Source organism: Dromiciops gliroides, chromosome 2 (assembly GCF_019393635.1).
Source record: "Dromiciops gliroides isolate mDroGli1 chromosome 2, mDroGli1.pri, whole genome shotgun sequence".
Lineage (NCBI taxonomy): Eukaryota > Metazoa > Chordata > Mammalia > Microbiotheria > Microbiotheriidae > Dromiciops > Dromiciops gliroides.
In genome coordinates, this window is record NC_057862.1 from 662,981,583 (window position 1) to 663,009,188 (window position 27,606).

General features: G+C 39.6%; 1 protein-coding gene across 3 annotated transcripts; it reads left to right on the plus strand.

Annotated features, from left to right (window-relative positions):
* The first annotated feature begins 886 nt into the window (after positions 1-886).
* On the plus strand, positions 887-27,273 carry LOC122741067 (zinc finger protein 420-like). Of its 3 annotated transcripts, XR_006354809.1 has the most exons (6): positions 887-938; positions 1,723-1,817; positions 13,027-13,153; positions 13,947-14,042; positions 15,434-17,842; positions 26,704-27,273. XR_006354809.1 is itself a non-coding variant. In XM_043984136.1 (4 exons), the coding sequence occupies exons 1-4, from the start codon at positions 1,782-1,784 to the stop codon at positions 17,308-17,310; spliced, it is 2,136 nt and encodes a 711-aa protein (XP_043840071.1). In that variant the 5' UTR covers positions 1,662-1,781; the 3' UTR covers positions 17,311-18,618. The 3 variants fall into 3 exon arrangements, 1 of the variants encoding a protein (XP_043840071.1); XR_006354808.1 differs by lacking the exon at positions 887-938 and having other exon boundaries at positions 1,662-1,817; XM_043984136.1 differs by lacking the exons at positions 887-938; positions 26,704-27,273 and having other exon boundaries at positions 1,662-1,817; positions 15,434-18,618.
* Positions 27,274-27,606: the final 333 nt, after the last annotated feature.

The window sequence follows — 27,606 nt, forward strand, 5'->3', positions numbered from 1 at the left end:
AAACAAATTAAAAAAACACTGGGCACACATAGTCCGTGACCCGCATTGGCCAGGCTAGATGACCTGCATCCTCCAACCACAGCCAGATGCTCCCCAGAGCAGAGCAAAGTAAAGCCCAGAAAGGATGGAGAGGCTCTGCCCCTAGTCACTTCTCCTCCTGCCACCAACCCCAAACAGGGCCCTGCCTTTCCCCAACAGAGCTTCCAGCCAAGGCCAACCTCCTGGGGTCCTTCGGTGCAGCTGTTGGCTGGTGTCCCCTTGACCTCTCCTGTCTGCCCTGTGCCCACTTCTGTCCTGCTCCTCCAGCCCACCCCGCCTCCATCTCCTCCACGTGTGTTTGGCAGCCCCGGGGAGGACATCGAGCGCCCCGCCGCCCCCCCCCCCACACACACCTGCTGGTTTTCTTCCTGGGACCTAGGGCTTCCCTTGGCGTCCCCCTCCTCCTTGGCCTGGGGAAGGTCCCTGCATACAGGAAGCGTCTAATAAAAACTGGGGGACTGCTGCTAAATGACTGCGGGAGGAAGCAAGCGGCCTGTGGGAGAGGGCGGGGACGAATTAGGTTTTGAGGAACCCGAGGGTTCCGCCCCCCCCCCCCCACTTCCAGTTCTGGGGCCCCAAGACCCATGACTGCCAAAGGGCATTGGACTTATGAGGACCTGGGAGGAGGGAAGGGGAGGGGCAAGCAGCAGGGCTCCAAGGCAGGTAGGAGAGGGGAAGGATTGCATTCCAGGTCAGGGAGGGGCCGAGCATCAAGCAGGGGCAGGACAAGCCGAAGCCTGCGGACTACCATTCCCAGGAGGATTTGTTCACATGGGGGCATTTTTCCAAAGAGAGGCTGGATCTGTTTTGACGTCACTTCCGCCAGTCCTCTTTCCGCCCTTTCCTGCCTACACGTGGTCACTGCTTCTTTCCAATCCTCTCTTGGATCCGCCACGTGGGTGAGTGGAATCGGACAGTTTGCCCAGCGCACCTGGAGGCCAACTGTTGGGGTGCGGCGGGGTCGGAGCATCGGGGTCTCATTGGGCAGCACGGAAAGAACGGGGGAGCGTCCTCCAAAGGAGGAAGAAAGCCCTTGAGGAGCACCCCATAGGCCGAGGACGGCCCAGGGGTGGGGGCGGGCCGGCGGGCTGTGGAGGCTCACCCGGATTCCGATCCTGCCTCAGAGTCCTGGACTCCAGAGCCCAGTCAGGCCTCAGTCCTTCGACCATTCCTGCTCCACGTCTGGTCCTGGCCCCGCTTTCACTAGGGCTTCTCCTCCTCCCCGCATCCTCCTGACTGTCACCTCCTCCGGGAAGCCTCCTCTGATGCTGCTGGTGACCCGGGCGCTCCCTTTCCTGAAAGTGTCACCTCTGTGTCGGTGCCCAGACTTCCCTGTCGCCTTGTCCCTCCCCCGCAGCATCCTCCTCTCGCTGCAGATCGCCTCCTGGGTACCACTTCTTCCAGGAAGCCTCCTCTGCTGGCCGAGCCATCAGGGCCCTCTGTCTGTCTGTCCTGGTTTCTCTCTAAGGGGATGGTCTCCCAAAGACCAGTCACCTCCAGCAGAGAAAGGAGTGTTTCCTGCTGCTCCTTCCGCCCCCCCCCCCCCCGCCTCCACCACCCCACACCAGCCCTCCTCCCCTATCTCCCCCCCCCCCATAGTGGAGAAGTGAGAATTTCTAGCCTCTGAGTAGGGGACCCAGAGAGCTTGAGCTGGGCTTCTCATGATTCTCCTTTCTTCTCCAGAACCTTGGCCTCTTGTGGCCTCTGCTCTTCCCCAGTAGGTGCTTTCACTGCGCAAGGGAATGGCTCCTGTGCTCCTGACAACCAGGCCTGGAAGGGTGAGTGGGGACTGCTGCTTTCTTGAGTTATCTGTCACTTTGAAGACCATTGGATACATTTCTTTTTGATAGACAGCCCTGGAAACTGTGGGCAACACAGAATCATCTATTTAGAGTTAAAAGATAATACAGAAGTCACCTATTTATCCTCCCTTTACAAAGCAATTACCTTACCTTTACTTTGATTTTTAAGACATTTAAAAATTCGGGGTTCTAAATTCTTTCCCTCCCTCCAGTCCCTCCACCATTCATTGAGAATGCAAGCAATAGGGTCCACATTATGCATGGGAAGTCATGCAAAACATTTCCATATTAGCCACATTGCAAAGTGGAAAAAAAAATGCCTTAATCTGCATGAAAGAGTTCCTCAGTTGTCATTTTTCATCATGAATCCTTTGGAATTTTTATAGATCATTGTATGGATCAGAGTAGATAAGTCTTTCACAGCTGATCACTTGATCACTGTTATGGTATTGCTGTCACTGTAGAGAATGTTCTGATTCTGCTCAGTTTTCTTTGCTTCAGTTCATACAAGTTTTTCCAGGTGTTTCTGAGACCCTTTCCCCTTCTCTCCCACCCCCACCACCCATTTTAGCTAATTTGAGTATTGTAAAGTGGTATCTCTAAGTTGTAATTTCTATTTCCCTTTTAGTGCTTTAGAATATTTTTCTATTGGACTAATGATAGCTTTGCTTTTTTTTGAAAAGTGCCTATGATTTCTTTTTTCAATTGGGGAATGGCTTTTATAAGTTTGCCTGAGTTCCATACATATTTGAGAAATGAAGCCTTTGTAAGAGAATTTTGGAATAAAATCTTTTATCCATTTTTTTCTTTGCCTTTATATTTTGGCTACACTGGTTTTGTTTTTGCAAAGAATTTAATTTCATGTAATCAAAATTATGCATATTACTTTCTGTGATCCTTTGTCTCGTTTGGTCATAAATTCTACTCTTATTCATAAATATGACAGGTAAATTCTTCCTAGTTTGCTCATTATACTATACTTCGTGTTATAATAATGTGCCCGTTTTGACCTTATCTTGGTATACATTTTGAGATATTAGTCTATGTCTAGTTTTTGCCAGACTGCTTTGCACTTTTCCCAACAGGTTTTATCAAATGGTGACTTCTTGCACCCAAAGCTTTCATCCTTGGGTTTTTTAACCACTTGATTATTAGGTCAGTTACTTCTGCATTTTGAGTACCTAATCTATTTCACAGATGAACCATTATTTCTTTGCCCTCACCAGATTGTGTTGGTGATTACTGCCTTTTAATACTGTTTGAAATCAGGTACTGTGAGAATACCTTTCTTGCAGTTTTTTTTAATTCATATTCTCAATATTATTTTTCTGAAGTGTATAGAAAAATTCTTTGGTAGTTTGATTGGTGTGGCACTGAATAAGTAAATTAGTTTAGTTGTAATTGTCCACTTAGCCATGAGCAATTAATATTTCTTCAGTTGTTTAATTCTGTCTTTATTTGTGTGAAAAGTGTTTTGTAATTGTATCCATCTAGTTCCTGGGTATGTCTAGGCAGAGAGACTCCTCTGTACTTTATGCTGTCTGCAGTTATTTTAAATGCAATTTCTCCTTCTATCTGTTGATGCTGGGTTTTGTTGGTAATGTACAGAAATGCTGATGATTTATGTGGGCTTATTTCATATCCTGCAATTTCGTTTCAAGTTGTCTTTTAATTGATTCACCAGAGTTCTTGTAAGTATACCATCATATCACCTACAAGGTGTGATCATTGTTTCCTTGTTGCCTTATTTCAATTTCTTTTTCTCATTGTAGTGCTATAGGTAGCATTTCTTGGACAGTATTGAAGAAAAGCGTTCATAATGGTAATCTTTGCTTTAAGCGTGCCTAAAAGGGTTGATGATGGCCATCTTTTTCGGAAGGCTTCTGGTTTATCTCTATTAAAGATAATGCTTGATGTTGATTTTGGATAGATACTACTTACCCTATTAAGGAAAGCTTCATTTCTTCCTATGCTTTCTTATGTTTTATAGTGGGCATGAGTGTTGTATTTTTCAAAAGCTTTTTCTACATACATCTATTGATATGAATATGTGATTTTTGATGTTTTTGTTACTGACATAGTCAGTTACTCTTATAGTTTTCCTGATATTAAACCTGCTTTGCATTCCTGGTACCAACCAACCAAAGTATGATATTTATGATACATTGTTGGAAACTCCTGCTAATATATTCTTTTAAAATTTACCTTGATATTTATTAGGGAAAATGGTTTTGTTGCTCTCTTACTCTGTTTCTATTCTCCCTGGTTTTTAAAGTTTATTTATCTCCTTTGATCTTCAGGACTTTTGTCTTGATGTTTAATTGGGAATTTTTACTTTTTTCCAGTTTTTTAAATTACACTCCCTATTCATTGATATGCTCTTTCTATGCTTTCTTCACGTAAGCATTTAGATTTGAAGTTGTTCTATAAATACTGCTTTGGCTGCATCCCATACAATTTGGTTTTGTTTCATTTTCATTATCTTTCATCAAAGTCATGAAGGTTTCTATAATTTTTGTAAGGATTATGATGTTTTTCCTTTAATTTTTAATCTGTGTTTCAAAGGTCCTTTATTGAAGTTGATATTCATTGCAGTATGATCTGAAAATAATGTAGTTCATATTTCTGCTTTTCTGTATTTGTCTGACTAATATGGCTAATACATTTTCAATTTTTGTGAAGGTGCGTAACTTGAGAAAAGGGTATACTCTTTTCTGTTCCTTTTCAGTTTTCTCCAGAACTGTATCATAGCTAAGATTTCTAAAATTCTATTCATCTCCTTACCTGCTTTTTTTTTTCTTTCAGTTTTTTCTTTTATTTGAGCCTTCTTATACAAAATGAGCAGTATGGAAATGCTCTACATAATTGCACATGTACAAGCAATAATTGACTGCTTACTGGATGTAGGGAGGAGGGACAGAAGGAGCATTAGAATTGTTAGTGCCTTCTTTAGTTAAGCTGTTAATTCTGTGTGTGTGTGTGTGTGTGTGTGTGTGTTGGTTGTTGTTTTTTTACAAGGCAATGGGGGTTAAGTGACTTGCCCAGGGTCACACAGCTGGTAAGTTTCAAGTGTTTGAGACCAGATTTGAACTCAGGTCCTCCTGAATCCAGGGCCTGTGCTTTATCCACTGCGCCATCTAGCTGCCCCCACTCTTATTTTTTTCTCCAGTTTCTCCTGTACCACTCTTAACCTCTCTAACTCTTTCAGGAATTCTTGTTGACTTTGGGTCCAATTAATATTTTTACTTGTAGCTGTTTTCACATTGTTGTCTTCTGAGTTTGTTTTTGTCCTTTCTTACACCATGGTAGGTATTTGTGGTCAAGCCCTTTGTTTTTGCTGTTTTTCAGCCCATTTCTTTACTTTAGATTTTAGGTGGGCTTTGTTCCCCTGGGGTTGGAGAGACATTTTTGTACTTCTGTTATCAGACCTAGTTGGGGGGGTGGGGGGGTGTCTATAAAGTTTCAGCACTTCCAAGGTGGTGTGATGCAGAGTGGTGTGGTCAATGTTTTCTTGGACTGCACTCTGTATTTTACCTGGAAAGGGCTCCTGTTATCTTGCAGCCACAAAGATAGTGTTCTTCTTAGCCATGGAACTATGAGCAGGTGTTTTACTCCCCTGTGGTTGTAAGTACTGCTGCTTCTCCTCACTTTGGAACTGCAATGAGGGCCTCTGCTCTCTTGTGACTAACCATAAGTCCTCCCTTCACTCTGAACTGTGACCCAGAACTGTGTATGGACACTATGGATTCCAGGAAGCAAGAGCTACATACAGTGGCAGGAAAGGGTCCCTTGAAATTTCTTTCTGCTCAGCAGCCCAGACCTCTTAATGTCTGTGATCTGAGAGCTTCCAAAGCAGCTACTGCTGCTGCTAATGCTACTTCCATTATTGCAACTGCCTCCATGACTTGCCTATGGTACTGTTGTCACTGTTGACCTCTTGAATTGTTTTAGGCTTGAAAAATATCTCATCCCAGCCTTTTGTTGATTGTTCTATTCGAAAATTTGACTTGAGGCATTATTTTAAAGTTGTTTGTAGGGGAATGTTAAGCTGCTGCTTGTACCATGCTATGTTGTACTATGCCATGTTGGCTCTGCCCCCGCCCCTTCTGCTAGCATTTCTTTCTTTCTTTCTATTTTTTTTTTTGCAGGGCAATGAATCAAGGGTCAGTGCTTTATTCACGGCACCTCCTAGCTACCTCCATAACTAACATTTCTAATATAACATCGAATACTAATGGTAATAACAGATACCCTTGCTTTACCCCTGATCTTACTGGGAAGTCTTCGTGCTTATATCCCCATTAAAGTTATAGCTTGCTTTTGGTTTTAGCTAGATACTACCTTTTTTTTTTTTGCAGGGCAATGGGGGTTAAGTGACTTGCCCAGGGTCACACAGCTAGTAAGTGTTAAGTGTCTGAGGCCGGATTTGAACTCAGGTCCTCCTGAATCCAGGGCCGGTGCTCTATCCATTGAGCCACCTAGCTGCCCTGATACTACCTATTTTTTACAGAAAAACTTCATTTCTTCCTATGCTTTGCAGTGTTTTTAGTAGAAAGGTGTGTAGTATATTGTCTCAAGCTCTTTTTGAATCTGTTGCTATAAGCATAGTGTAGCATGTTGTTATTGCTATAGTTTATAGTTCTCCTAATATTGAACCATCCCTACTCTTCTGGTATAAATACAGGCTTCTCATAGTATATGACCTTTTTGATATATTTTGGTACCCTCCTTACTAGTATTTTAGTTAACATTTTTGCATCAGTAGTCATTAGGAAATCAGTCCATAATTTTCTTTCTGTGTTTTTGCTCTCTCTGGTTTAGGTATCGGCACTATTTTCTGTCCTAAAAGGAATTTGACAGTATTCTTGCTTTACCTATTTTTAATTTTTTTAAATTTATTAGCATTTTTATTTAAAGTTTCAAATTTTACCCTTCTCTGCCCTTCCCCCTCCCTAAAGCCGTAAGCAGATATACATTATATATGTCCAATTATATAAAATATTTCCGTTAGTCATTTGTATAAGAAGCCTCAAATAAAAGAAAAAATGAAAGTAAAAAGCAGAATGCTTCAGTCTGTGTTAAATCAATATCAGTTTTTTCTGTGGAGGCAGATAGCATGCTTCATCATTAATCCTGTGGGGCTGTGGGATTGTCTTTTACCTATTTTTACAAAATAGTTTACATAATATTGGAATTATTTGTCCTCTAAAAGTTTGGTTCAATTCACCGGTAAATCTATCTAGTCCTGTGGTTTTTCTCTTAGGGAGCTTATTTTTGACTTATATTTTGTTTTATACCATTAGGTCGTGTAAGTATTCTAGTTCATCATCTTTTAATCTGGCAGTGTACTTTTTTTAATCATCATTCATATTATTATGGAGATCCATTTCCCTTGTGAGTTGGACTGGGTCGTCTGGCAATGTATATATATATATTTTTTAATTCTTCTATTTTTCTTAGATCATTAATTTTATTTCAATATCATTGGGCAAAATACCTCCTAATAATTAATCATTTTCATTGTTAGTGTATTTACCTTTTCCATTTTTAAGATTTTTTAAATGGGTTTTTTTTGTTGTTTTTTCCAAAATAAGATCAACCAATGTTTGATCTTTTTAAATTTTTCTTTTGGCATTTAAGTGGGGATTTAAAATTTATTAGTTTTCTACCCAATTCATTAATCTGCTCTTTCTTTTAGTGATATAAAGTTTAGAGTTAGAATTTTTCTACTTTATTGTTTTGACTGCATCCCACAAATTTGGCTGTGTTGTCTCAATGTTGTCATTATCTTTAATGAAATCATTGGACCTTTCTTTGATTTCTTTTTTGACCTTCCTTTTTTTGGATTCAATTATTTAGTTTTCAATTAATTTTTTTGTTTTGCTTTGTTTTGGCAGGGAAGTGAGGGTTAAGTGATGTGCCCAGGGTCACACAGCTAGTAGGTATTTGAACTCCCGTCCTTCTGAATCCAAGGCCCGTGCTTTATCCACTGCACCACCTAGCTACCCCCCCCAATTAATTTTTTTTTTTTTTTAGTGAGGCAATTGGGATTTAAGTGACTTGCCCAGGGTCCACACAGCTAGTACGTGTTACGTGTCTGAGGCCGGATTTGAACTCAGGTACTCCTGACTCCGGGGCTGGTGCTCTATCCACTGTGCCACCTAGCTACCCTCCCAATTAATTTTTAAGCTTTATCTCCAGTGCTCTTTATTGAAAGTGATTTTAATTATATTCTGGACTGAAAGTGATGCCTTGAGTAGTTTCGCTTTTATAAAGGTGATGAGAAAAAGGAATATTCCTTTCTGTTTTCATTCATTTTTTCCCAGAGATCTATGATATCTCACTTTCTAAAATGTGATTCATTTCCTTCATTTCTTCCTTGTTTATTTTATACTTCAATTTATGGGGGTTAGAGAATGGTAATTTGAGGTGTCCCCCCCCCCCAAGAACAGTTTTGTTATCTGTTATCTTCTATAGCTAATGTAACTTTTCCTTTCAGAATTGGCATGCTATGTAGTTTGGTGCATAAATGTTTAGTATTGGGATTACTTCATTTTCTCTGGTACATTTCAGCAGGATTTCCTTCCTCTGAATATCTATTTTAGTTGGGTCTATTTTTGGTTTTCTTCTGTCTGACATCTTGATTGGTTTTGCTGCCTTTTATACTTCAACAGAAGTATAATAGATCTTGCTCCATTCCCATTTTAACTGTCTTTCTGTGACTGATATGTTTTTTGTAAACAATGCATGTTGGGTTCTGGTTTTCAGTCCATTCTGCTATTCCCTTCTGTTTTATGTGTGAATTCATCCCATTCCCCTGACAGTTGTAATTAGTATGTATTTCCCTCCATCCTGTTATATTTTGGTTTTCTTCATAAAATTCAGTCTTTTTTCTGACCGTTGCCTCCCCTAAAAGAAATAACCAAAATGAAAACTCTCAAGGATATTATAGCCAAATTACAGAGCTCCCAGGTCAAGGAGAAAATACTTCCAGAAGACAGAGAGAAACCATTTAAATATCATGGAACCACAATTAGGCTCACATGATTTAGCAGCTGACATGGTAAAGGCATGGAGGTCTTGGAATTTTATATTTTGAAAGGCAAAGGGGCTAGGATTACAAACAAAATAACCTACCCAGCACAAATTAGTATAATCTTTCAGGAGAAACAAAGGGATATTTAATGAAATGGGGGACTTTCAGGCATTGTGATGATGAAAAGAGTAGAACTGAATAGGAAATCTGACATTCAAACAAAAGCATAAGGAAATTAAAACGTACTGTTTATACTCCTATATGGGAAGATGAACTGTGATTATTAGGGCAATTAGGACACTTCATAGAAAAAGGGCTTGGATTTAAGTCTGTTTATGTTAGGATGACTTAAAGGGGGGGGCGCTGTGAGAAGGAAGAATGCACTCAACAAAAAAGAAAGAAGAATGGGAAAAATTTCTCATGAAAGAGTTGTGTAAAAAAGGGCTTTTACATTGTAGGAGAAAAGAATAGTGGGAGAACAAGCTTGAATCATGAAGTGGTATATAGGAGAAAGAATACACACACACACCCCAATGGATGAATATCTTTGTTCCTAGTTCTTTGTTTTTTGTTTTGTTTTGGGTTGGTTGTGGTTTGGGGGCTTTTGGGGGGGGGGTCAGTGAGGGTTAAGTGACTTGCCCAGGGTCACATAGCTAGTAAGTGGCAAGTGTCTGAGGCCAGATTTGAACTCAGGTCCTCCTGAATCCAGGGCTGGTGCTTTATCCACTACACCAACCTAGCTGCCCTCCCTAGTTCTTTGTTATAAGAAGAGAGAGGGCTAGAAATACTTTTGTGCTTATGAGTCCTTTTCTTCTCTTTGTTTTTGAAGTCTTTGGGTGTACAGGCCCACTAGTTCTCTACCCATGTCAACTGGTACACACCAATCAGTACTTTGTGGGGCATAGTTCCACATTGCTTCCTGACATGGTATTATTATTCTATTAATTCACAAATCCACCAGCAGTACCTTAAAATGCTTATTTTGCTGAAACCTCTCCAAAAGTTTTCTTTTTCAGGAGCTGGGGGGAGGAGGAGGGACTTCCGCCTGGCCCCGCCCGGGCACCTCTGCAACCTCATGGCCAGATGCCCCCAGCTGACTCCACTGGGCACCCTGGCATGCCTAGGTACACAGCCACCATGTCTCCAAGGCACTGGATGCTTTTCAAGGGCATGCTCTGGGGCAGGCAGGGAGCAGGGGTCCACTGGCCTCCTTCCTCCCTTCCCAGAGCAGGGTCTCACTGGCTCCATGAGGAAAACAAGGCTGGCTTATGGTGAATTTCCAGTCATTTCAGCTCTGGTTCTCTGATGAGAGAGAAGCTAAGAAAGCTGCCAGAATGGACAAGATACTAACACAAAGAGGCCCTCATTGGAGGCCTGGGATTAGAGGAAGTTGAGATGAGTCAAAGGTTAAAGATCCCCTGGGTCCTCAAGGCCAAGGTCTCCAGAGAGGTAGCCAGGAAAAGCATCAATAGGAAACACTAGAAAGATTACTGAGCAGAAGTGGTATTGATTGGCAATTAACAAAGTGCTTTGCACATTGTGGGCACTTAATAAATGCTTGATCCTGAATTTGTAGCCTGGTGTCTTGGTGAGAGTACTGAATTCAGTCAGAAAACTGAGTTCAGCCCTTGGCTGGACAACCACGTATGACCTTACACATGTCACTCAGAGCCTCTCTGGCTTCCTTCATAGCTCCTGGGAGGCTCCCCTGAAGCCCCCACCCCCAATCAAATTACTTTGCTTTTACTTGGTATGTACTTTGTATTTTAACAATGTGCCTGTATCCATTCTCCTTTCCTCTCCACAATGTAAACTCCTTGGGACTATCAATAGAAGGAGTTGAATAAACCCTCTGATTGACTTTAAAAAAAAATTCTTTTTCTGTCACCTTGCTAGTTTGATGGGTTGTAAAACAGTATGGGGGCAGCTAGATGGCGCAATGAATAGAGCACCGGCCCTGGAGTCAGGAGTACCTGAGTTCAAATCCAGCCTCAGACACTTAACACTCACTAGCTGTGTGACCCTGGGCAAGTCACTTAACCCCAATTGCCTCACAAAAAAAAAAAAAAACCAGTATGAAGGATTCTTTTCAATGTGCATTTCTCTTATTAATGAATAGATATACTCTTTATGTTTTTTGACAGCTTGCTTGTCTTCTTGAAACACCCTGTACAGGATTTGTGTAAATGTATTGTGCATATAAGCTTATAAGTACATATTTTATTTGTAAGAATGACTGTTAGTAGCAGACACGACTATTAACACACATTTATAACATTTACAAAGGGGCCTGTCTGATCAGATCATGTGCACTTGTCTACTTCATGATCTTATGTCAGTTGCCCAGGAGGTTTTCCCTTTATCTTTCACTCTGTGTATTGACATTTCCTACTCTTGCTTTCAGTCTGATGTCATTGGATTCCTTCAAACCAGCCAGGGCTTGTTGTTGTTGTTGTTGTTGTTGTTGGCAGGACAATGGAGGTTAAGTGACTTGCCTAGGGTCACACAACTAGTGAGTGTTAAGTGTCTGAGGCTGGATTTGAACTCAGGTCCTCCTGAATCCAGGGCTGGTGCTTTATCCACTGCACCACCTAGCTGCCCCTAACCAGCCATATCTTTACATCAATTGATGAGTAATTTTTTTCCCCTAATTTCCTAACTTGTTTTTCTCAGAATTTGGAAAGTTGTGTGCATTTTCCCAAGAAATAGTGTGAAGAAGTTTCCCACTTAGAGTAGCACTTTCTTGGAAGAATAAGTGACTTGTAAAATAAATGCAAGAGAGATAATTTAAGAATTATTGGACTACCTGAAAGACATGATCCAAAAGAGTGAAATTATCAAGAAAACTGCCCTGATATCCTAAAAGCAGAGTGATACCAAAATCCATAGAAGAGAAAAAGTCTTAAAAAGCAGAACTGGCCTAATGGGAAAAGAGGTAGAAAAATTCCCTCAATAAAATAATTCCAAATCAAAAAGGAGGTACAAAAGTTCAGAGAAGAAACCAAGTCTGAAAAATTAGAATTTGGCAAGTGAAGTTAATAATTCCATGAGCCATCAAGAAACAATAAAACAATTAAAAGAATGAAAAAATATCAGAAATGTCCAATATTTTCTTGGAAAAACAAGTGACCTGGAAAATAGATACAAGAGAGATAATTTAAGAATTATTGGACTACCTGCAAGCCATGATCTAAAAGAGAGAAATTATCAAGAAAACCGCCCTTATATTCTAAAAGCAGGGAGTGAAATAGAAATGGAAGGAATCCACTGAGCAACTCCTGAAAGATTGCAAAATTAAAATTCCCAGGAATAGGATAGGCAAATTCTAGACCTCCTACATCAAGGAAAAAAGATTACAAGCAGTTCAGGAGGGCTTTAAAGCATTCCCTTAGGGGCAGCTAGGTGGCGCAGGGATAAAGCACCAGCCCTGGATTCAGGAGGGCCTGAGTTCAAATCCGGCCTCAGACACTTGATAGTTATGAGCTGTGTGACCCTGGGCAAGTCACTTATCCCTCATTGCCCAACCCCCAAAAAAAGGCATTCCCTAACTCCTCCATCATGGCACTGTAATTCCCTTAATAGTTGTTTTTACATGCAATTGGGGGAAAATAAAATATAATATGTATTTTTTATGCATTCTTTTAAAAAAAGAGAAAAAGTGCCTAGCAATGAAGTGATCATAGTGACTGCTCAAAAGATCTGCAAATGTTTAGCCTACAAATAAGCACTCAGGTGCCACATGAGAGCTATGGTTCATTATTTCATTTTCATTGTTTTATTTCAGCAAAGGGAAAAGGATTCTTAGGCATAGTACTACTTGAGCTTAGAGGGCAGAAGTAGGAGCCATGGGTACAGCTTTTAAAGTTAATGTTATTGGAATCACTATAATAGTGTGTTAATTAAGCACCTACTATGTGCCGGGCACTATGTTAAGTGTGAGGATACCAAGGGAGGCAAAAACAGACCCTGCCCTCAAGGAGCTTACAATGTAATGGTGAGATGAATTGTTTGAATGCCTGCTGTGTACCAGGCACTGTACTGTGCATCACAGAAATGAATGAAACAACCCATACTGCCAAGAACTTTACATTCAAACTTCCTAACAGTGAGAACTCTATCTGGGTAGCTCAGCTATTTTTGGTGTTTCAGGAATCAGTGACATTCCAGGATGTGGCTGTGGAATTCACCCAGGAGGAGTGGGCACATTTGAACCCATCTCAGAAAAAGTTGTACAGGGACGTGATGCTGGAGAACTATAGCAACCTGGTCTCTTTGGGTAAGAACAGCTCCTCCTTTGGAGTCTTGATATGTGTATGGAGACTTTCAAGATTTCAGGAGTTCTTCCTGGCCTACAAAAGAAATTGTCCCTATTCCTTTTGTAGCCAAGAGACAGATTACTTGGGCTACCTGTTTGCTGGGGTAAAGGTCTTTGTTTAATATGACTGGAAACTGAATTGTTGATTTGTTATTGTCCTAGACCCTCTGTATTACTTCACATTCAAGATTTTCTGTTTAATCCCAGTGGAAGTATCATCTCATACTCAAAGTGTTCCTGTTGTCTAAGCAGGGAGTGTGTGCAGTGTTCTCTTTTTCCCAAGTCCTAATTTGTAACCCATTCCCCTACACTATAAACTATCTTTCAGTGGTCATTTGGTACCATCCTTGAGGTCTTCCTAGCCTTTGTATTTTTCTTTCCAAAAAGGAGCATAAACTTGTTTTGGTTTCCTTTATTAAATTTTATGGATGTTTTAGTTCATGTCAGTTTTCCTTCCCTCCTTTCTACCTAAAAGACGATCCTACTTCTCTCCTCAACCAGGGTATTGAGCACTTTACACACACACACACACACACACACACACACACACACACACACATGCACGCACGCACGCACGCAAAAATTTCAGGCAAAATCAGCTAACATAGCCATTGCCCTTCTTGATTTAAGATATATTCTGCACCTTCATTCTCACACCTCTCTACTGGGAATAGGTTATAATATTTAAATCGCTGGGTTTTATATAGAATTCTTAAATTACCATGACAAGCACTTTTTTCTTTTCAATGAGCAGGATTTGCAGTATCCAAACCAGATTTGATCTACCAGATGGAAAGAAAGGAAGCATCTTGGATGCCAGAGACAGATATGCCAGGAAGCAGCTGTCCAGGTGACTACATAAAAACCCTGCAGATGAGTCTCTGTCAACTACAGATCTGTCAATCATTTTTGATCAAAATTCTTAGAAAATGTTGAACAAGGTGGTCTTCCTCAAGCTTGGTCCTGATCAAAGAGCTGAGTTGTTTTAAAGAATTTACATTTTTATGCATCTCTTTACTCACATGTACCTCCACTCTCAAAGACACTTGTTGCCTCAATAGAGGGTAGGTATTTCTCTTCTCTTCTTTGAAGATTGTCTTATCTTATACAGCCATTCTTTATGCTCACTTCCATCAATTCATTGTCCATTTTAAAATAAGCACATTAGTTAAACTATTTATTACTTTTTTCTTCTGAATATCCTGTTTTTTTCTTTTTTTATTTTTATGTTCATGTTGCTTTGCTGCTGGTATTTTGAAAGCAATTAATCATAACCTAATTCCCTTATCTTCATTTTGTCATGTTGTATATGATCCTTTTTTTATGTTTTAAAATTTTATTTATATAGACACAGTCATATGTTCATATGATAAAATTTGTTTAGCCATAATTATGTCAGTGAACGTATAGGTTTTCAGTAATGTTTAATTTCAGAATTGGTGTGAATATTTTTGAGAGAGATCTTTGTTTTCTTTCAATTAAGTTTTTATCTAGTAGTGGGATCCTTCGGTCAGTGGTTACAAACAGTTTTTTAGCAGTAGCTTAAATTACTGTTATTTTTTCAGAAAAATGGTAAAAGCAGCTGAACAAATATCTTTTTCAACACAATTGCCAAATGTGTTCACCTTTTAAAGTATCTGTTAATCTGATTACTGTGCTAGTATATGCAAATTGTTTCATTTTGACTTCTTTGATTATTTGTGTTTGAGAAATGCTTCAGGTAACTAGTAATAACTTCTCTAATGAAAAATACCTATATATCTTGATTATTTTCTCATTTGGAATTGGATCTTACTCATAAATTTTAATCAAATCCTTACAAAGTGGTTTTATGGTGTTTTTAGTAGAAATTTATGACAACAATTGTCTGATATGACTCCTTTTTTTCTCATATTTCTTTATTCTGCTAACTTTATATCTCTTCCTATCTGTCCTCAATCTAAAATCACTGATTCTCCTTATTCTTTCTGTTCAGTGTTTTCCCTTTCTGATTTCACCTCAGATGGTATGGGCTTATTCATCCCTTTAGGAAATTTCATCCAAGTTAATTTATGTATATATAATAACTATGAGTCATAACATTTTTATATAAGATCAACTATGATCCTTGTTGGAAAAGCAGTGACACTTGCCCTATCAAGTGGGAGGGGGAGAGAATAGCTCTCAGAAGCCTTTGAACAACTACAAACCTTGGGAAAAGGGGGAAAGGCAGTGTTAATCATCCTTTATTTTTCCTTACAGAGAGCAAAGAATTTCCTGGAGGAAAACCTTATGAATGTCAGAAATGTGGGAAGAGCTTCAGATGGAAGACACAACTTACTCAGCACCAGAAAGTTCATATTGGAGAGAAGCCATATAAATGTAATGAGTGTGGGAAGATCTTAAGTAGCAATACATCACTTAAATCACATAAGACAATTCATACTGGAGAGATGCCTTACGAATGTAAGGAGTGTAGGAAGGCCTTCCGACTAAGAATACAGCTTACTCGACATCAGAGGATTCATACTGGAGGGCCATATAAATGTGATGAGTGTGGGAAGATTTTAAGAAGCCTTGAAACACTTAAGATACATAAGAAAATTCATAATGAAGAGATGCCTTATAAATGTAAGGAGTGTGGGATGGTCTTCAGACATAACTCACAGCTTAGTCGGCATAAGAGAATTCATACTGGAGAGAACCCTTATAAATGTGATGAATGTGGTAAAATTTTTAGTGGGAAAAAACCACTTATGACACATAAAATATTTCATACTAAAGAGATGCCTTATGAATGTAAGAAGTGTGGGAAGGCCTTCAGACGGAGAAACCAGCTTACTTACCATCAGCCAATTCATCTTGAAGAGAATCCTTATAAATGTGATGAATGTGGGAAGATTTTTAGGAGGAAGACAAGACTTAAGGCACATAAAAGAATTCATACTGAAGAGATGCCTCATGAATGTAAGGAGTGTGGGAAGGCCTTTAGATTAAGAAAACAGCTTACTCAGCATCAGACAGTTCATACTGGTGAGGAGCCTTATAAATGTGATGAATGTGGGAAGGTCTTACGTAGTAATATATCACTTAAGGCACATAAGAGAATTCATACTGGAGAGATGCCTTATAAATGTAAGGTGTGTGGGAAGGAATTTAGACAGAGGACACAACTTATTCAACATCAGACAGTTCATACAGGAGAGCAAGCTTATAAATGTGATGAATGTGGGAAGATCTTAAGTAGTAATGTATCACTGCACACCCACAAGAGAATTCATACTGGAGATATGCCTTATAAATGTGAAGTGTGTGGGAAGGGCTTCTACTTCATCTCAGAACATAATCGACATCAGAGTGTTCATACTGGAGAAAAACCTTATGAATGTCATGAATGTGGGAAAGCCTTCCGCCTTAGTATACAATTTACTCGGCACCAGAGCATTCATACTGGAGAGAAACCTTATAAATGTCATGAATGTGGTAGGCTCTTCAGAACAGAGTCACAGCTTCTTCAGCATCAGAGAATTCATACTGGAGAGAAGCCTTATAAATGTGATGAATGTGGGAAGGCCTTCTCATTGAGGAGACAGTGTATTCAACATCAAAGAATACATACTGGAGAGAAGCCTTATGAGTGTAATGATTGTGGGGAGGCCTTCAGAGTGAGTTCACAGCTTAAACAGCATCAGCAAATTAATCATGGAGATATACCATTTGTATGTAATCAATGTGGGAAAGGCTTCCTTTGGAATTCAGATTTAAAGCGCCATCAGATGATTCATACTGGAGAGAAACCTTATGAATGTAAGGAATGTGGGAAGGCTTTCCAAGTAAAGAGACGGCTTATTCAACATCAGAGAATTCACACTGGAGAGAAGCCCTATAAATGTAAAGAATGTGGGAAAGGCTTCTTTTGGAAATCAAATTTAAATGTACATCAGGTGGTTCATACTGGTGAGAAACCTTATGAGTGCAAAGAATGTGGGAAGTCCTTCAAACTGAAAAAACGGCTTACTCTACATTACACAATTCACACTGGAGTGAAGCCTTATAAATGTAACGAATGTGGGAAGGCTTTTAGACAGAGTGGACACCTTACTCGGCACCAGAGAATTCATACTGGAGAAAAACTTTAATATGTGTTGAAAGGCCTTCATGAGTTCAGAAGTTACTCTGTATGAGAGATAAGACTTAAGAATATAATAAATAGGGAAAGATCTTCAAGAATAGGATCCAACTTACTATGCAGGAGAGAATTCCTACTGGAGGGATACTTTATGAATTTAAGTTGCATGAGAATGCCTTCCACTACAACTCAATACTTACTCAATGACAGAATTCTTAATGAAAACAAATGTTATGAATGTAATATATTTGAGAACACCTTCTACATGAACTCAGATCTTACTTGACATCTGGGAGTTCATATTGCTTAGAGACATGAATGTGAGTATGTCTTTAGTGGTACCACTAACTTGACATTAGAGAATTCTTACTGGAGAAAAATTTTATGAAAGCAATTAATGTGGAAATGTCTTCAGACTGGGCACTCCTTACTGTGCGTCAGAGAACTCCTATTAAAGTGAAAATATTATGCATTTAGTGAACGTGGGAAGGCTTTCGCACAGGGCAGAGCCAAGGATGGTAGAGTGAAGCCAGTGATTTTTGGTGAGTTCTCCCAACATATTTCTTCTAAAACAACTTTAAATGCACCAAACTGAAATCTGAGTAAGAAAAGTTACAGTGACATACTTCAAACAGGAACTTAAGAAGTCAGAGAGGTATCTAGACAGGTGAGAACTGGCTAGAAGTGTAGTACATAGAGTTTAAACTCAGCTGTGCTTAATAGTGGTGCCCAGGGAAGGTAAGGGCCCTTAATATATTTTTTTTTAAGTGAAGCAATTGGGGTTAAGGGTCACACAACTAGTAAGTGTTAAGTGTCTGAGGCTGGATTTGAACTCAGGTACTCCTGAATCCAGGGCCAGTGCTCTATCCACTGTGCCACCTAGCTGCCCCATGGGCCCTGAATATTTAGTCAAAAATATTCCAGGGGACTTTTGTGCTTGCAGTAGGTACAACGTCAGGTGTCTTTTGGCAGCTCTAGTGCCCATCGCCCACTTCTGAATTGTAGGACCAAGTGAAAGAGGAAGTTATAGTGGCAAGGGAGTAGATAAATGGATCTTGCAGACTCTCAGAGGCTGTAGACTCAATCATCAACAGAGGACCAGTCTCAGCCACATAACTTGTAGGACCTCCCCTTTAGGGGAGGGAGAAAAAAATAGAAAAGGGGACCCCAACAGGAAGTAGCTCTCTCTTGCCTGGGAGAAGCTTTCAGAGCAGACTGGAGACAGGCTGAACAGCTGACTCCCATAGAAATTACGGACCCCTGGTGGTGAGTTAATAAAATCCAGTTCTTTGAATTAGCTGAGCTGAAAGTGAGTTTGGGTTTGAGATAGCATTTGCCAGAGTCAGGGAGATTATCCATTTTCCTCTTTCCCTATTCCATTGTCCTTGACCTTATTAATTTCACCTTTGCTGTGTATTTTATTCCCATTAATAAAACCTGATTTGTTTGTGGAAAAGAGGCTGTTAATCTCCTTTCTTATTGGCCTGGGAGAAATAACTAAAAAAAAGGCAGTTCCGCTGTGTCATCAGATAGAATCCTTTCCTCTGATCTAACATGCCTTACCTACAACAAAACCCATTCAAACTGAGAAAATGGGTAGAACAATGAGCAAACTACCAAAAAAAAAAAAAAAATAGAACCTAACAATAAAACCTTTGAAGGGCACAGGGAAAGCCACAACAAACTTAAAGACAGTGACTTATAAATCTCTACAACCAAAGCCTTAAAGAAAAATGCAGATTGGGCACATCCATAAATTTTTAATGGAGCAAATTTTAAATCAAGTTAAGAGTGGTAGACCAAAGTACAAGAAGAAATAATACCAATTATAACACAATAACTAACAGCTGGGTAAAAGATATATACATCAAAATGTTGTGAAGAAAATAACTTATTACAATTCAGAATTAGCAAAATCATCAAAAGATGCATAAAAATCTCATAGAAGAAGGGGAGGGATGGAAAATAAATACTGAAAGCTACATATTCCCAGACCCGGACTTTTTGAATGCACTTGTACCAGTCCATTCAACTCCCCAGAGTAACGAACCTCGTGTGACCGTCAAAGTTGGGGACACATATGATTGTCTGCTAGATAAGGGAGCCTCTAAATCAGTGTTAGTGAGTAAACCAGACCCTGGGTGTAACGCTGTAGGATCTTTGAATGTGGTAGGAGTCTCAGGAAAAGCCCAAAGAGTGGCAAAATTAACCCTTCACATGGTATCTATGGGGCCCTTAAGAGTGGAACATTCATTCTTACTTATGCCTGATGACCCTGTAAATTTATTAGGTCGTGATCTTCTTTGCAAGCTTAGAGCAACCATATCTTGTGCTCCAGATAGGGCTGTCTCCCTACAATTGCCAGAGGATACTGTACATTTATTGCCACTTTTGATTACAGAAGCTCAAGGAACAGTAGGGGATACATCTGAAATTCCCTCTCACATTCCCGAGTCATTATGGGCCTCATCCCCTACTGAGGTGGGGCTCCTTAAATCTGCCATGCCTGTTACCTTTAAGGTTAAAAGGGGACCACCCCCCTCCATTCCAGTCTCCATTGTCTAGGGAAGCAATAGAAGGGATCACCCCTATAATTGAGGCTTTGAAAAGCCAGGGTATTATTATTCCATGTCATTCTCCAATACTCCCATTTTGCCAGTAAAAAACCCCAGGCCTGGGCCAGATGGGAACCGGTTAAAACAATGTGGTATACCCCAAATTCTAGCAGTTTAAATACTTAGTTTCTGGCCAACCTCTATCTCCCCAACCCTTTCCCCTTCCCCTACTTAACCTTTGTTCCTTGAAACTCTATTTTTTTGTTTTGCTTTTGAAAGGCATTGAAACGGCCTGGAATTCACCTTAAGATGACGGAGGGAGGGAGCAAGGGATACAATTTGGAACTCAAAACTTTAAATAAAAATGATTAAATTTTTAAAATAAAGTACATAATAAATTCAACATATCAATTAAGAGAGACCTGGAAAATAGGACCACAGTTGTCCAGAAGGATACCTACTAGGAAACTGTGAGGGAAAAATCCATCCTCTGCTCAATAATTCTCGGGAACTCAGCAGCGAGGTGACTAAGGACCTTTATTTCCTTCTTGTGAGGAGGCACCCTAGTGTGCAGCTAGTGGGTGCCAAGAAAGGGGGCTCGAAGGCCCTGTTTTATATCCTAGTCCCTAACGCAAATGGACCCTCCCCTTTTTCATCACTGGTCCGATTACTCAAGGGTTACAATCTACACGCAAAAACTAGCTAATCAGGACGCAGTATTCCCATCCCTCTTCCTTATTTGGACACAACTCTGGAGCAGACCTTATTGAGACCAGGGCTCCTTGAACCATGTGATTTTGTTAACCTGAGGGGGAGGAGGGGATCTGAGACCTTTGTCCTACAAGCAGGTCAGGAGGGGAATGATTGACTGTTATATCTACATTGAGAGGAGACAACTACCCATTTTCTCACAGAAACTATATATAAATGATCTGGGGAACCCATGGATTAATGGAACAATTACTCTGGGGAATGCAGAAATTTAAATGAGAGCTCAGAAGAACATTTCTGATGGAAAACATCAGGAAAAGCATTGATGTCCTTGGAAAAATCCTAGACTACAGGAATAGATATACATCATCTGCAGAAGATCAGGGAGATAGAATTGACTTCTAGCTGTGCAAAAATGGTTGAAAACAGGCTAAATGTATGCAGGAAGAGAATGAGGTCTCAGTACTTCAGAGGCTGAAGAATAATGGGATCACAAGGAATCAGACATGTAACCCCATGTTTATGGTTCAGGTTGGCTCAATCATTCCAGCTGCTAGGCCCTCACCTCATCAGCTGTGACAGAAGCCCAACTTTTGTTTCTTCAGAAATCACCGGAATCCAGGAACTTTCCTGCCTCTCAAGAAAGATGCCATAATGTGGGTTGTCTATAGTTGCATGAGAACAGTGATATGTCCCATTTTTTAAGTTAAAGGGAAAATACTTTAATATTATGAGAGAGTTCTTTATATATCATCTAGGAGGAAGAAGTAGAAATAACTTTCTGTATAAGTTACTACAGACAGATCTTGGCAGAGCATTCCAAGGACATGAGAAATCATTAGGCTTCATGATATAGTTTGAAAGTGTATGTCACTCAATAATCTTTCAAATACCATAAATACTAACTATTGTTATTGATAGATTGTTCCCGGGTGCATTCCTGCCTCCAGCATTTCCTAGCTATTCCTTGTGTTTTCTAATGAATTTTTTCCCCTTTTCCTGCCTACTGGAGACAATATGACCTTGTGCCAGTTACACAAACACTGCCTGCATTGGTTTCCTCAAGTGTAAAATGGGGATGATGATAATAGCACCTCCCTCCCATGTTAAGAGGATCAAATGAAATATTTATAAAGCATTTAGCACAGTGTTTGTCACATAGTAGGCAGTATAGATAAGCTTATTCTCTCCTTCCCTCTCTCCTTTATCCAATCTGTCACGTTTTCATTTTCTTGGTATATAATCAATTCACATTTAAATTTATAAATTGGGTTTACAGTTTCCTCTATTCTCTCTTAGATGTTTTTTTGTTGTTGTTCTGAAATAAGTTTCCCCACCCCTTTTCCTCAGTAAAAATGTTTTTTTCTTCAGTTATTTTAGCTTGATCTCCTTGAAAGCAATTCTGTTCTTGCTGGCTCTCTTTTCCTAATCTCAATCCTCCCTTCCTCACTCTGCACCTCACCCCACTGATTGATTGTATAGAGTAAGAGATTTTACTTCGATAGAAGGCATCCCAGGTGGTCTAGGCATGCTCAAGACCCCATTACTCATGTATGAAAGTTAAGGCTGTTCTTGTTCTCAATGAGGTTACATTAAAATAGGAGGCAACAACAAAGGGGAGTGATGGTTAGAGAAGAGTATTTTGCTTTGAAAATTTGCAGGGAGTGAGTCAGGCAAAGAAACATAATTTGAGACATTCCCAACAGGGAAAGCAATATTGATTTCATTTTTTGATTCCTTATTTTATTTCCAGGATTGAAAGGGGAGTGGACAATGCTTGGAGGGCAGTGCAGAGGGTATGTAGCAGCAGCGAGGCTTGATGAGGAGATGCCTAGGAAGTAAAGACTAAAACCTACATACTCAATATGGTGGACCACAAAAGCTCTTTTCAGTCTAAACAGGGTAGATGTTCTGTAGATGAAAGGGTTGACTCATCCAGAATATTTTTTAAAGATTTTCTTTTCCCCCAATTACATGTAAAAACAATTTTTAACATTTGTTGATGAGATGCAAATTTTCTCTCTCCCTGCCTTCTCCCCTCACTAGCATAAGCGATCTGATAAAGGTTATACATGTGCAATCATGTAAAACATTTCTATATTAGTCATTTTTGTGCAAGAAGAGAAAGGGAAAGTTAGGAAGAAAGTGAAAAATCGTATGCTTTAGTCTGTATTCAGACACCAGTTCTTTTTTCTGGAGTCAAATAGTATTTTTCATAGCAAGTGTTTCAGGATTGTCTTAGATCATTGTATTGCAGAGAAGAGCTAAATCATTCAGAGTTGATCAATATACAATACTGTTGCTATTGTACACACTGTTCTCATTTTGCTCGCTTCAATTTGTATCACTAGTTTTTCTGAAATCATCCTGCTTGTCATTTCTTATAGCAAAATAATATTCTATGACAATTGTATACCACAACTTTTTCAACCATTCCGTAGTTGATGGATATCCCTTCAATTTCTAATTCTTTTCTATCACAAAAAAAAAAAAAGCTGCTATAAGTAGTTTTGTACAAATAGGTCCTTTTCCCTTAAAAAAAAAATGTCGGGGCAGCTAGGTGGCTCAGTGGATAGAGCACCGGCCCTGAAGTCAGGACTACCTGAGTTCAAAGCCGACCTCAGATACTTAACTGTGACCCTGGGCAAGTCACTTAACCCCAATTGCCTCACCAAAAAGAAAAAAAAAATGTTTTTGGAATAGAAATCTAGGAGTGGTTTTGCTGGATCAAAGGGTATGCACAGTTTTATAGTCCTTTGGGCATAGTTCCAAGTTCCTCTCCAGAATGGTTGGATCAGGTCACAACTCCACCACTAGTGGATTAGTGATCCAGTTTTCCCACATGCTATCCAACATTTTTTTTTTTTACCATATTAGCTACTGTGATAGGTGTGAGGTGGCACCTCAGAATTGTTTTAATTTTCATTTCTCTGATCAATAGTGATTCAGAGAATTTTTTCATATGACTATAAATAGTTTTGATTTCTTCATCTGAAAACCGCCTGTTTCTATCTTTTGACCATTTGTCAATTGGGGAATGATTTGTATTCTTATAAATTTGACTCAGTTCTCTATATATTTGAGAAATGAAGCCTTTAGCAGAGATACTTGCTATAAAATATTTTCCCCAGTTTTCTACTTTCCTTCTAATTTTGGGTGCATTGATTTTGTCTATGTCAAACTTTTTTTTAATTTTATATAATCAAAATGATCCATTTTATATTTTATAATGCTCTCTATCTTGTTTGTGGCTAAATTATTCCCTTATTCATAGATCTGACAGGTAAAACATTTCATGCTCTTCTGATCTGCTTATGGTATCACCCTTGATGTGTAAATCATGTACCCATTTTGACTATATCCTTAAAGAGCAGGAACTTCTTTATGCCTCCAGTGCTTAACACAGTGCCTGGCACATAGTAGGCACTTGATAAATGTTTATTGAATAAACGAATGCTGGAGTACTGTGAAAGATTTGATGTAGTCCCATTGAAATCAGTAGTGTACAACATCCTCATACTTTACACTGTTATTGGGGGACTGAAATCTGTCTTGGAACCATGACTACTGAATGAGGCAGGCAGAGGCCTCAGATTCAGCAGCATTTAGTAACAGCACAGGAAGTGTCTTAAGATATTGGGAAGGCAGATGGAGGGGGTAACTGAAAAGTCAGGTTTGATGAAACATCACTTGTAATAAGACAAAGGGGCAAGGGATTCCAGGTTATAGGACAGTGTAGAGATGAAGTGGTTACCTATGGGGTCAGACTATGAGGGGAGCAAAGTGAACCCCAGAGTCAGGGTAGTGAACTGGGCAAACACAAGGATTGAGGAAGTTGAGTTAATAGTAAGAAACAAGAACAGATACAGGAGAGAGAGAAGAATATTCTATTTCAGCTCTGAGTTCCATTTTTATCAAGTCTCAGTCATACCTATAGGGTTGAATTTGCCTGCTTAAGACTTCTAGTTTACCTTGCTTGTCAGATGTGCTTGGTACATTTATGTAGGTACATTTCAGGCTGTGGGTTTCATTGGTGGATCCTTTCATGGATTTGGTCTCCTGGGATACATGGGGTACTCCTTCAAGATATACTTAATTAAATTTACCTATGTGGATTGTAAACAAGTTTGTTTTTGGTTTTGTTTTTTTAGCAGCCATCCATTTAAATTTGTAGTACATTAGACATATATAATTCTTCTAACTCTTTTGTTTTTTGGGGGTTTTTGCAGGGCACTGAGGGTCAAATGACTTGCCCAGGTGTCACACAGCTAGTGTCAAGTGTCTGAGGCTGGACTTGAACCCAGGTCCTCCTGAATCCAGGGCTGATACTCTATCCACTGCACCACCCAGCTGCCCCCTACCAACTCATATTAAGTGTGAATTCCAGATCAAGAACCCATCATTACTACTTTTGGTCATTACTGCTGTGATCAAGAATTTCAGGTTAATATAGTTGATTTAAAAAAAGGAAAACAACAAATTCTGGAGGAATCATGGCAAAATTTACATTAATGTTTTGTTGGTAGAACTGTGAACTGTTTCAGCCAGGCTGGAAAGCAATTTGAAACTATGCCCAAAAAGCTAATAAACTGCATACACTTTGATCCAGCAATACCACTACTAGGTCTATACCCTGAAGAGATTAAAGAAAAAGGGGAAAGACTTACATGTACAAAAATAGTTATAGCACCTCTTTTGTGGTAGCAAAAATTTGGAAACTCAGGAGGTGTCTATCAATTGGGGAATGACAATAAGTTATGATACATGAATGTGAGGAAATTAAGGGGACTGGAGCAGCAAGTGGTAGTGAATATTGAGGCAATTGAGTAAACCATACTGACTCCATTGTGTGATTCAAATCTGGACCTAGTTGAGTTCCCTTTCTATTTGATTATGTGATTTCAGTCATTTTTCAGTCATGTCCAACTCTTCATGACACCATTAGGGGGTTTCTTGGCAAAGAAATGGGAGTAGTGGGGCAGCTAGGTGGCGCAGTGGATAGAGTACCAGCCCTAGAGTCAGGAGGACCTGAGTTCAAATCTGGTCTCAGGCACTTAACACTTAGTAGCTGTGTGACCCTAGGCAAGTCACTTAACCCCAATTGCCTCACAAAAAAAGAAAGAAAAAAATGGGAGTGGTTTGCCACTTCCCTCTCTACTTAATTTTAAAGATGAGGAACTGAGGCAAACAGGGTGAAGTGATTTGTGCAGAGTCACACAGATAGTGTCTGCGGCAGGATTTCAGTTGAGGAAAATGAGTCCTCCTGATCCCAAGCCCAGTGCTCTATCCATGGCACCACCTAGCTACCCATTCAATTATGGGTCTGGTCCAATTTCTGTCTTGTAAGAAAACTATTCAATTGTGAGAACTGAGAGAAAACCTTACTGAATTCTTTGAACCTAGGCCTACATTGCTGGGAAAATAGACTATCTCTACTTAAACCAAGAACTTACATTATGCTGACCAGAAACCCAGTCAGATCCAAAGACTGATGCAAGGGTTTTTCTCACAATTGTATATCTCAAGCAATCTGTAGGTCTTATCTGAAAACTGGCTTCATATTGATCAATTATCGTTTTCATGTTCCTTGCACTTGGGGAAAGAGGAGAATATAAGACCCACCCAAATGAATCTATAGAAATTATGGGGAGATGCTGTATGACTTTAAAATAAATATTCTATCTGGTTGTATGTAAGACTAGGTATATTTTTGTAAAGTGCTTTGGATATAAAGAGCATTAGAATGAGATACTCTTGGAATGAATTCCTTTAATGATTTCTGTTTCCAACAGAAATGGGTAGGAGATGGAGGAGAGAGTTTTAGAAATGATCATTAGAAAATCAGTTAGACAAGGATCCTACTACTCATGGTTATACTGTTTGGGCGGCAGTGCCCTTTGTTTGCTAGCAGCTATCAAAGCTATCAGCTCTCCAAACATACTCCCTCTGCCCCCTACAGCTTCCAAGTCCCATCATCTTTTGGTCCCTCCTTCTATCTGGGAATTACTTTTTACTAATAATTGACTATACATTCTCTGTTCCCCAATGCCATTTTGTGGGGCGTGGCGGGGAGCGGGGGATGATTTCAGGTAGGTTCATGAACAACCAATAAATAAATGTCTATTTCTATTCCACAGTGAGTCAGTCTGCACATACTACATATTAATAAGGGCCAGCTGGGAAGACCAATTCTATCTCTTCCTTTCCCTTCCCCTGACTGCTACAAGGATTCTTGCTGGTGAGTCTCCCATCAACTCTGCCTTCCCATCACCCTTAGTTCCCCTTCCACAACTCCTCTTGTGTGGGTGGAGAGTATGGTCTGTGGTAACATGGGAGATTAGAAGGAAGTGTAAATGTTCAAAACTTTTCCTTCATTTGGCCCATCACTGCCATTCCTTTGAATTTATTTTTCCCACTTATTTGTACTTATTATCTTTATGTTCATACTGTATGTAATGGCAGTCTATACATATTCCATCTCAGGAGGTCTGGACATGCTCTAGACCTTCAGTATAGAAGTTTTTAATTTTAAATTTTACTTCAATTTTTAGCAATTATTTTTTTCTTCTCCCTCCTCTCTCCCTCATTGAACAAAAGTAAAACTGTCATATCACATACCTATGGGTAAGCAAAATAAATTTTCACTCTGGTCAAATAAAAAAATCTTATTCTATATTTTAAATTCATTATCTCAGTTATTTTATTTTATTTTAGGTTTTTTAGTTTAGTTTTTTTTTTTTTTAGTGAGGCAATTGGGGTTAAGTGACTTGCCCAGGGTCACACAGCTAGTAAGTGTTAAGTGTCTGAGGTTGGATTTGAACTCAGGTACTCTTGACTCCAGAGCCAGTGCTCTATGCACTGTGCCATCTAGCTGCCCCATCTCAGTTATTTTAAATGGAATTTCTCTCTCAATCTGTTGCTGCTGGACTATCTTGGTAATTTATAATAATGCTGATGATTTATATGGGTTTGTTTTGTATTCTGCCACTTTGCTAAAGTTGTTAATAATTTCAAATAATTTTTTAGTTAATTCTCTAGGA